General features: G+C 34.1%; 1 protein-coding gene across 1 annotated transcript in view; it reads left to right on the top strand.

Moving 5' to 3' along the window:
- LOC107590852 (inositol hexakisphosphate and diphosphoinositol-pentakisphosphate kinase 1-like) overlaps positions 1–9,894 on the top strand; it is a 29,666-nt gene that overhangs the window by 18,585 nt on the left and 1,187 nt on the right. Inside the window, exons 9-17 of the mRNA XM_016279773.1 lie at positions 106–329; positions 406–533; positions 1,756–1,870; positions 1,947–2,054; positions 2,128–2,244; positions 2,387–2,524; positions 3,689–3,785; positions 5,300–5,407; positions 6,574–6,636. Of these exons, the coding sequence (XP_016135259.1) occupies positions 106–329; positions 406–533; positions 1,756–1,870; positions 1,947–2,054; positions 2,128–2,244; positions 2,387–2,524; positions 3,689–3,785; positions 5,300–5,407; positions 6,574–6,636 (1,098 nt within the window). The remainder of the gene's footprint in view (positions 1–105; positions 330–405; positions 534–1,755; positions 1,871–1,946; positions 2,055–2,127; positions 2,245–2,386; positions 2,525–3,688; positions 3,786–5,299; positions 5,408–6,573; positions 6,637–9,894) is intronic.

Raw genomic sequence — 9,894 nt, 5'->3', positions numbered from 1 at the left:
GACAAAAATGATATATATATATATATATATATATATATATACTGTATGTATATTTTTATATATATATATATATATATATAAATATATATTTTTAAATTTTCACAGATCTACAGCTATACCACAGTGAGACTCTGGAGCTCATGCTGCAGCGCTGGTCCAAACTGGAGCGTGATTTCCGCATGAAAAACGGCCGCTATGACATCAGTAAGATCCCAGACATCTATGACTGTGTGAAATACGACACCCAACACAATTCTTCTCTGGGGCTGGAGGACACGCTGGAGCTTTTCCGTCTGTCCAGAGCACTTGCAGACATCATTATCCCACAGGTAGAGGAATCGCGGCGAATAGTGTTCATATATTCTCGCTCACCTTGCTGTTAGCTGCATACATGCTCTCTTTCAGGAGTATGGAATCACTAAAGCAGAGAAGCTGGATATCGCCAGTGCCTACTGCCTGCCTCTGGTCAAGAAGATTCAGCTGGATCTTCAGAGAACACATGAGGACGAGGCCGTCAACAAGCTGCATCCACTGTGAGTCTCTGTACTGGGGTACAGTGCCTAACTCTTTGACCGAGTGAAGGCTAAATCACCTTTTGCATACTATACAGTTCATCCTGTATAGTGCGTTAAATTACTATTAGTACATTCCACTTCAGTAGTCATGCAGGTTTTTTTGTGGTTATTTTACTCACAACCCCTTGCGCTTAACTTTTACCTTTATTTATGAATGTATTTATTTATTGGCCATAGTTAATGCTTAGATGAAAAGCTTTGGCATGTCAAATTTATTAATTGATATCCATTTTACTTGCACTAAAATGGTGAACCGTTTTTGTCAATAAAAATAACATTTTAGTTTTTTGTTGGCAGTAATATGTAAAAAAAATTGTCAAAATGTTTGTTAGACTTAAGCAATCCAAGTTTTACCAAACCAAATTTTTGACCATTTTGAAAGATATATAATTATTTATTTATTGATTGATTGATTGATTGATTGATTTTCAATATTGTTGATATTGATATTGTTAGGGTTTTTTTAGTCATAGTTTTTGTATTTTGATGAAAATGTTTATCTTGCCATATTTATTAAATAAATATAAATGCAATCTGTTAATATTTATTAAATGTAGTCAATTTTACTAATGCACTAAAATAGCATAACATTTTTTGGTTGTTGACGATGTGTCAAATAATAGCAAACCAGACCAAAAGTTTTCAACATTTTGAAAAATGTATAAATATTAATTTGTTTAATGTTTATTTTCAAAAGTTTTGACATTTGAAGATTTTTTTGTTTGTTTTAGTAATAGTTATTTTATTTGGATGAAAATCTTTGTCAAAATGTAGTACATTTTGCTTGCACTAAAATCCATACAGATTTTTTCAATGAAATTAACATTTAAAAAAAAATTTTTTGTTGACAATACTATGTAAAATAACAAAACAAACTTAACATTAAAAAATAAAAATTTATTTCTAAAAATAATTATATATTGATTATTTATATTTTTATATTGTATGTTTATATATTATTTTATTAGGTTTTTTGTTGATTAATAGTAATGCCATCATAGACCGTTTAAAAAGGATCAACTTTTGACATGCATACTTAAAAGTTCCCACTTTTCCATCAAAACCATGCAGTATGTACTTCAGCTATCATGTTATACAACCTCACATTGTTGTAGAAGCTCTGCAGACTCAGAACCTGTGAGTGATCAGGTTGTGTATTTCATTCCTCCTGGTGGTTCAGGTACTCGCGGGGAGTGATGTCTCCGGGTCGACATGTTCGAACCCGGCTATATTTCACCAGCGAGAGCCACGTCCACTCCCTGCTTAACATCTTTCGCTACGGAGGCCTGTTAGACGTGAGTAAACAAACATCAAACATGCACATGTTTAATGCCGGTTACTACTTGCTCTATCTCATCTGTGTTTGTTTAGGAGCAAAAAGATGAACAGTGGAAGCAGGCTATGGACTACCTCAGCGCTGTTTCCGAACTCAACTATATGACACAGATTGTTATTATGCTGTATGAGGACAATAACAAGGTACAAGATGTGGCATCAGCTGTTTGTACTCAATTTCTATGCTTCTTTCATATGCTGATATGTGTGTCTGTAGGACCCCTCCTCAGAGGAACGTTTTCACGTGGAGTTGCACTTTAGCCCGGGAGTGAAGGGGTGCAAGGATGAGGATAATGCACCAATGGGTTTTGGCTTCCGGCCTGCCTCCTCTGAGGTCTGTGTTTCACTCGCCCCATGCATTATTTATATATATATATATATATTTTGGACCACATTCCTCTGCTGAACCTTGGATTTTATGTACAACTTTCTAAGAAATATTGCATGCTGGACCACTTCCATTTCACATGTAACAGAACCACGAGAAGCAGACAAATCCAGGCAGTCTTGAAGACCTTTCCCAAGACGAGCCCGACAGAGCCGCACTGACTGAGCCAATCAGCATTCAGAGGAAGTCGCCACTCATTCGAGGCCGAAAGGCTGGATCTATGGAGGTACAGTACTGTACTAGGCTCTTCTAGTAGGCTTTCATTTTCTTTATTTTATTAACTGCCACCATAATCAAAAAATGGACACAAACATTTACTTTAAATGAAATTCATTTTACTGCCAACTGTGTGGTGAGAATAGTGCAGTGTTAATGGCGCAGGGCAAATAGCAGTGAGTTTTGTGAAGACCATATAGTCTAATCTATGAGTTTTTGATGGCATTCTGTGAAAATTTTAGAAGAAAGTTAACATGTGAAATTAAAGGTAACACTTTAATTAGAGCCATTATGTATAATGCATTATAAAAGTAGTTTTAAAGCCTTTTAATCCACCTTATAATGCATTGTACAATCTCATGAATAATTGTAACCACGGGTAATACATTATAACACTTATCAATTAATTGTTACATAATGCATTTTAAATTTGGTTATGATAATTTACGACAAGATATCATGCATTACAATGTACATTATAAATAATTATAATGCAATAAACATAAAGGCTTTAAGAAAAGTGTTACCTAATTAGGATATTGATTAAATGTTTTGGATGACATTTTAACAATTTACCTTAATGACAGTATAAAATGCAATTATTTAATTTTGGAAACAATTACAGTGCTATATTTAATTACAAAAATATTGATCATAAATCATACAGTAATATTTTCTGTTTGTGCTCTGTAATATATATATATATATTTTAATTAATACTTTTATTGAGCAAGAATGCCTTAAATTGATCAAAAGTGACAGTAAAGACAATTATAATGTTACAAAAAAAATCTGTTTTAAAGAAAAACTATTATCTTTGCCTTTCTACTTAAATAATCCTGAAATTTTTTTATCATGGTTTCAACAAAAATATTAAGCAGCACAACTGTTTTCAGCATTAAGAAATGTTTCTTCAGCACCAGATCATCATATTATGATTTCTGAAGGATCATGTTTGAATCTTTGAACGGTTGTGTATATTTAAAAATATATAAATAATATTTATATTCCTTCACAGTAGTCATCATACAGGGGTATAATTTAAAAACTGAATAACAAGCTGAATTTATTTAGAAAGAAGGAATGGTTGTGCTAAAATGATTATCAATGCTGTTTTGTGTATATGTATATTTTTTATGTGTGTCCATATGATTTTGTTTTCCTCTCTTTGCAGGCTCTTTCAGAGAGCAACACTTCTTCTCGAGGGCTGGCGTATCGCATCTTCCCATCGTCTTCTCGTCAGTCACCTGAGATCAAACCCAGCGGGCTAGGTGGGAATTACATTTCACTTATGTTGTTTTCATGTAGCACATCTCTCCTGTCATTGGTCTCATTGGAAAAACCATCCCGGTTGACCGTTAAACGCACTTGTTTCTGTTTAGCGCCAATGACACAGTTCAAGGACCCTTCTCAAGTTTATTTAAGTCATGTGCATCGGAAATGTGTCCATGCTGCCAGTAGTAGTCTAAATATGGCTGCTGGCAGGTCCTTCTCTTCTATTCTTGTCTATACTATTTCTGTCTCCAAAGAACATTTACAGGGCCACAGTGCACAGAGTTTCGTAGGTTCGGCGTTGCATAATGTTTAGAGATTGTGGCTAATGTTGTTTGCACCTCACTAAACCTTTAAAGCATGATTTGCAGATCACTATTTTCTTAACTAAGTGCATGTTGCATATGGCATGTCTTTCATTTGAGTGCTGTTTTTTTTCAGTACTACCCTCTAGTGGTTGCAGTTAGAGATGTGCTTTTGTTCTTTAGAGCCTCAGACCTTAAATTACATTTGTTAGTGTTTCACCCTCCTGCACTGGCAATATATTTATGTTCCCAGCCGAAGACCAGCAGTTTAACTGGGTTTTCTATAAATAAATGTTCTCTATATGCCTGGAATTGAGCTTAAAGGAATAGTTCAGCCAGAAATGAATGTCAAAAATGGGTCAGTGAAAAATGAAAGTGTCCAAGCAGACAAAATCTTTTAAAAATCTATTTTAAAATGCTTGTGCAAAGTTATCTGCATTCGTTTTGGGTTAATATGGTTCTGAAAAACTTTTATAGAATTTGCAACAAACATTTACATTTAAGTACTTAATTTAATAAGACTTTAATTGTGAAAAAACAAACAAAAAAAACACAGAGTAATAACAAGCATGTTCCAAAGTTAGCCTAGTAGTTATTTTTTAGTGTAAATATTTTATACCTATTAAGAGTTATTAATTCATAAAATGTTATATTTTAATAAAAAATGTAATATATGTTTTTCCTACATTTGCATTTAAACTTCATTTGTGACATATTTGTTTTCAATTATTTATTAAGTTATTTAATATAATAATATACATTTAATTTACATATTATAATTATTAATATAAAAAGAAATTATAACAATTATTTATGGTAACATGTATAATATTTTAACAATATTTTAATAATATGCTAAATAATATATATTAAAGATTACATTAAACTACATATTCTTTTCAATTGTTGTATTACCCTGGTATTTTTTACTTTATGCCCTAAAAAAATATATATATGTATATATAAACTCAAATTAAATGATCCGTTCTAAAACATTTCTGAATTAAAATGTAAATTTTATATAAAATTTACATTTTGATTCAGAAATGATTTAGAACGGATCATTTAATTTGAGTGAGCTATCCTTTTAACTTCTTCAAATGAGGAGCTGCATGTTCACTTGTGAAAACTAACCACTACTAACCATCACCCCCCTCCCCTATCCCCACCCGCTACACCCCACGGTCTCCCTCCCCTCCCACACACAGGCGCCCAGTGTGCGGGCCTCTTCAGCGCCTCCTTCCCCAACCTGAGAGACCTATCACGAGTTCCCCGCAAAAAGCCCTCCTCGCTCAGGAATCGGTCTTCTCAAACCGGTATGTCCCAAACACACACACACACACAGGGTCATAATGTACCTCAGCCACCTTTGACCTGAAGATTCAAATGATCACAAACGTCCCAGCAAACAATTCTTCTGAATATTGTCTAGATATTCCCATTTTACTTCATTCAGTGTGACAAATAATGTTGACTAGCATTCAATATTCCTACTTCCATCCTAGTGGCTGTTTTTCAACATACTTGACATTTTAGTCTAGCCTTCAAAGACATCCCAAATCAAGCCATTACACACAGCAGGAGCTGTTCCTAAACTATTTGCGTCTAGCTGTTTATCAGTGTCTCTCGTTGGAAAATTAGGTTTCCCCAGTTACCGAATAATGTTATGATTAATCGTTTGTCACCTTTGCTACCTCCAAACGGCTTATTTGCATGCTGCATGTGCGTGTAAACAAACATTTGTTTCATAATTTGCTAAATTGCTCAAATTTGCAAGCTATTTTATGCAAACGGGAAACATTTTAGTGTCCTACGACAATTCTGAAAATGTGTTTGTGATGGATAATATCCATAGCAACACAAATTACTGCTTTTACCACAATCTCTAACTGATATTATGGTTATTTTCAAAACATTTATTGGAAATTGCACTCCAATTTCATATGTGGAAACAAATGCGTTTTCTCTGTCCCCGTCAGGATTAAATACTTTATTTGAAATGATTATTTGAAGTGAATTATTTATTATTAGTATTCTTGTTTTATTATATTTATTTTTATTATTATTAATAATACTAATCGAAATGAATGTTCACCCCTCACTTTCTTACCAGCATTAATAGTTTTGTCCACAGGGTGTTGCTGTGTCTCTGAGATATAGAGGATTACCTTGTGGAAGACATTTGAAATGGCACCCAAAATACTGCCATGTCATGCTGCATCCAAAAGGATGCTGTAGCACAGAGAATTCTGGGTAGTTTGTTGTGACATCTGTTTTTTTTTTGTTACTCTATCTCCACATTCAAGGGCAACATCTGGCCCCACTGTTACTTTTACCAGCTTGTTATAGATGGTTTTACGAGGGACAGAAAGATTGCATGATGGTGGGAGGGTTAAAAATGCTGGTGGTTTTGAGTAAAAGTGAAAGCTCAGGAGGGGCGCAGTGACACGAGTAATGCCGAATGCCTCTTTTATCTCCTCAGAGCTGCTCTCTATGCCGGCAGTAAAGAGATTTTCTGTGTCGTATGCCAGGCATCCGACTAATGGTATGTTTGGAGTTTTTGAGTGCGTGTTTTTTTTGTTGACACTCTCCTGCATGCCCTCTGCTGCTGCTAGTCTTCGTAATTTAGCACCGTTTGTGACTTCTGTTTCATTTATTTCATGAATCAGGGAGGCTTTTCTTCACCTTTTTCATTTAGATTCACAAGACACACCCATCTTAATTAATTTCTCCTTCTGATTGGCTTGCTGCATGGGTTGTGTACCGAATATATCACTCTGGATATATTGCTTTTTGTGTGGAAAAACGTGTGAACACCTTTCATGTTGATCCACTTGATTCAGAAATGGTTAACCCTTCCACCACATGGCATATGCATTACTTTAAATGCGTCAAAGTAGACGTCTTCATTGCAAAATAAATCATAGTCTTAATCAATATTAAATAATTAATAATTATATAAATATTTATTTGAGGAGGAAAAAACGGCATGATATTAAGACTCTTCAGATCATTTTTGGTTATTTATTTATTTATTACTAGAATTAAAAGCATACAAAAATTATTTCAGCCATGGCAACATTTTTCATTTCAATTTATTTTAGTTTGATATACTAAAATAAATAATAATACAAAATATATTGACTATATAGAATAAAAATGTTTTTCAATATGGGGTGCTGTGTGTACATTAAAGAGGAAAAAAAATTAACTTAAATGATTTTAGCAAATGGCTGCAATATAACAAAGAGTGAAAAATTTCAGGGGGTCTGAATACTTTCCGTACCCACTGTATATAGACCATTTTAAAACGCAAAATTACTAAATATTTAATTGAAAATAAAAATTTTGCAGTGTTTAAATATAGTTATTGTAATATATTAAAGCACTTTTGCCAGTGGGGATAATGGATACACTTCACACTTTGCATGATGGTCATAGATGCTAATGGGGTGAGGGTTAACATCTGTTTTTACTTGAATCATTATCTTGATTGAAATGAAATTTATGAGAATGATGTGCGTTTTTATTTTAACAAACTTGTTCATGTATGCAGGGCTTTGTATTTGCATGATCTTATTGATTGTTTCTATACATCTTGTTAAGTAGAAGCTGAAATGTGTCAAAGCTTCAATTAGTATTTACCAAGTGACTTTCTTACATTTTGAGACTTTTGAGAGACATTTAAGATGATCATTATATTCACATTCACAAGTTTTCCTCATGAAGCAAGTCTGTTGCTGAGGGACTGAACCCTTATAAAATGATGCAGATGTTTAGCACAAGGCTTTGTCGAATGTGGGCGTCTCTGTAGGGATTTGAGCTCAGACGGGTTTTGGTGAGGTTGAAGTGTTTTTCTCCACACAGTACAGCCTAGGGAAGAGTTGAAATGATCGAACTCTGCTTATTTCATTTGACACTTTAACACAGCTTGAGGAAACTCATTTTTGCCAGGAGTCTAAAAACCCTTCAGACAGGCTAACAATGTGTTTCCTATCAACATGTGTCAGTCATTTTTCCAGCCATTAAGCATATTTGTCAAGACCAAGGAAGACTTACGTGCTATTATATACTGGTTAAGATCATATTTTGTATTATGCAGTATTATATGTATGCTCTTTAAAAATTAGTTGCATATAACAGAAGTGCATGGAAAAAATTGCTTCAGTGCAGGATTATTGCTGCTTGTTACAGCTGACTTTGTTTGAATGACTCACTATGTTATGAAACTTCAGGAGTGTTTGCATGCATTGTGAAACCTAATCTATTCAAATGTTTCATTCAAATACAAATAGCATAATTTGAACGTTAGTTGATAATGCAAAGAGCTCTGCTCAATCGTTAGGCTCTGTTCGGAGAGTTCGCTTCGTACAGGGAATCTAATTGCTCTCTAGTTGCCTCTGAAAATAGTTGTAGGTCCTGACAAAACCAAAAACATTAATTTCAGCTCATTAATTGTATGTTGCTGAGTCACTGGCAAAAACATCTCAGCAGGGGTTAAGGCAGTGGATCCTCATTGCTGTGCGCTGCAGTGGCCTCTCCTTCCTCCTCCTCCTCAATCTCTGTCATCCCTTTGTTCCCCCTCAACCTGCAGTGTTTAGTTCCCTCCCGAATCCCCGAAGCCTTCACTTCCCTACGACCCACACCATCCCTCCTCCATCTCTGCCACATCTTTGCTTACCTCATCCCTCTCCCTCCTGTCCTCCTACTCTCTCTCCTCTTCCTTCTGATACTCAATATTTTCCTCCTATTACTCGGTGGATTTGAATTATTCTGCTCATGAATCTGACTCAATAATTAACTTTATAATTAACAAACAAAACAATAATGACACAGTTTATGATTTTATTAAATTGAAACATTTTTATTCATAAAATGATCACAAATTTGAAATAAAGGGTACTTTTAAAAAGTATCACTATCTTCTATTCTCTATCTTCCCAAAATTCCAGTTTTTTTAAAATTGTAGTAATATTAAATGTATATGTGTACTTATTTTTAAATTAACACTACTCTTTACCTCCTTCTCCTCTGCTTTCCCAGAATTGCTGTGCCTGGACTTTTTAAAAAATTACATTACAACTTTTATTTAAGTATTCACTTTTCGTATATAAATGTAATATTTTTGTATATAAATTACAAATGTGACCCTGGACCACAAAACCAGTCATAAGGGTAAATTTTTCGAAATTGAGATTTATACATCATCTGAAAGCTGAATAAATAAGCTTTCCATTGATGTATGATTTGTTATGATAGGACAATATTTGAATACAACTATTTGAAAATCTGGGGGTGCAAAAAAAAAATCAAAATATTACCTTTAAAGTTGTCCAAATGAAGTTCTTAGCAATGCATATTACTAAACAAAAATTAAGTTTTAATATATTTACAGTAGGAAATTTACAAAATATTTTCATGGAACATGATCTTTACTTAAAGGGTCATATGATGCGAATTCAAGTTTTCCTTTCTCTTTGGAGTGTTATAAGCTGATTGTGCATAGATAAGATCCCTGAAGTTGCAAAGACTAAAGTCTCAAAACCAAAGAGATATTCTTTATCAAAGTTAAGACTCTGCCACGCCCCCCTAAAACGGCTCGTTCTAACACGCCCCCACATATCTACCTCACTGTGTGGAAATATTTGCATAATGCCACCCAAATGTTCACGCAAAGAAAGAAGGCGTGGTTTCATTTGGCCTTCCGAAAGTAGATCCATTTAGGAATCTTTAAGATTAGCTACTTACAACAGAACAACAATGCATTTTATGGACGACCGTTTCATGAACCTAGGAGAGGAGG

The sequence above is a fragment of the Sinocyclocheilus grahami genome, unplaced genomic scaffold (assembly GCF_001515645.1).
Source record: "Sinocyclocheilus grahami isolate Dianchi unplaced genomic scaffold, SAMN03320097.WGS_v1.1 scaffold133.1, whole genome shotgun sequence".
Taxonomy (NCBI): domain Eukaryota; kingdom Metazoa; phylum Chordata; class Actinopteri; order Cypriniformes; family Cyprinidae; genus Sinocyclocheilus; species Sinocyclocheilus grahami.
Note: the sequence above shows the minus strand (reverse complement) of the source record. Positions and strands in the feature narration are given on the sequence as shown.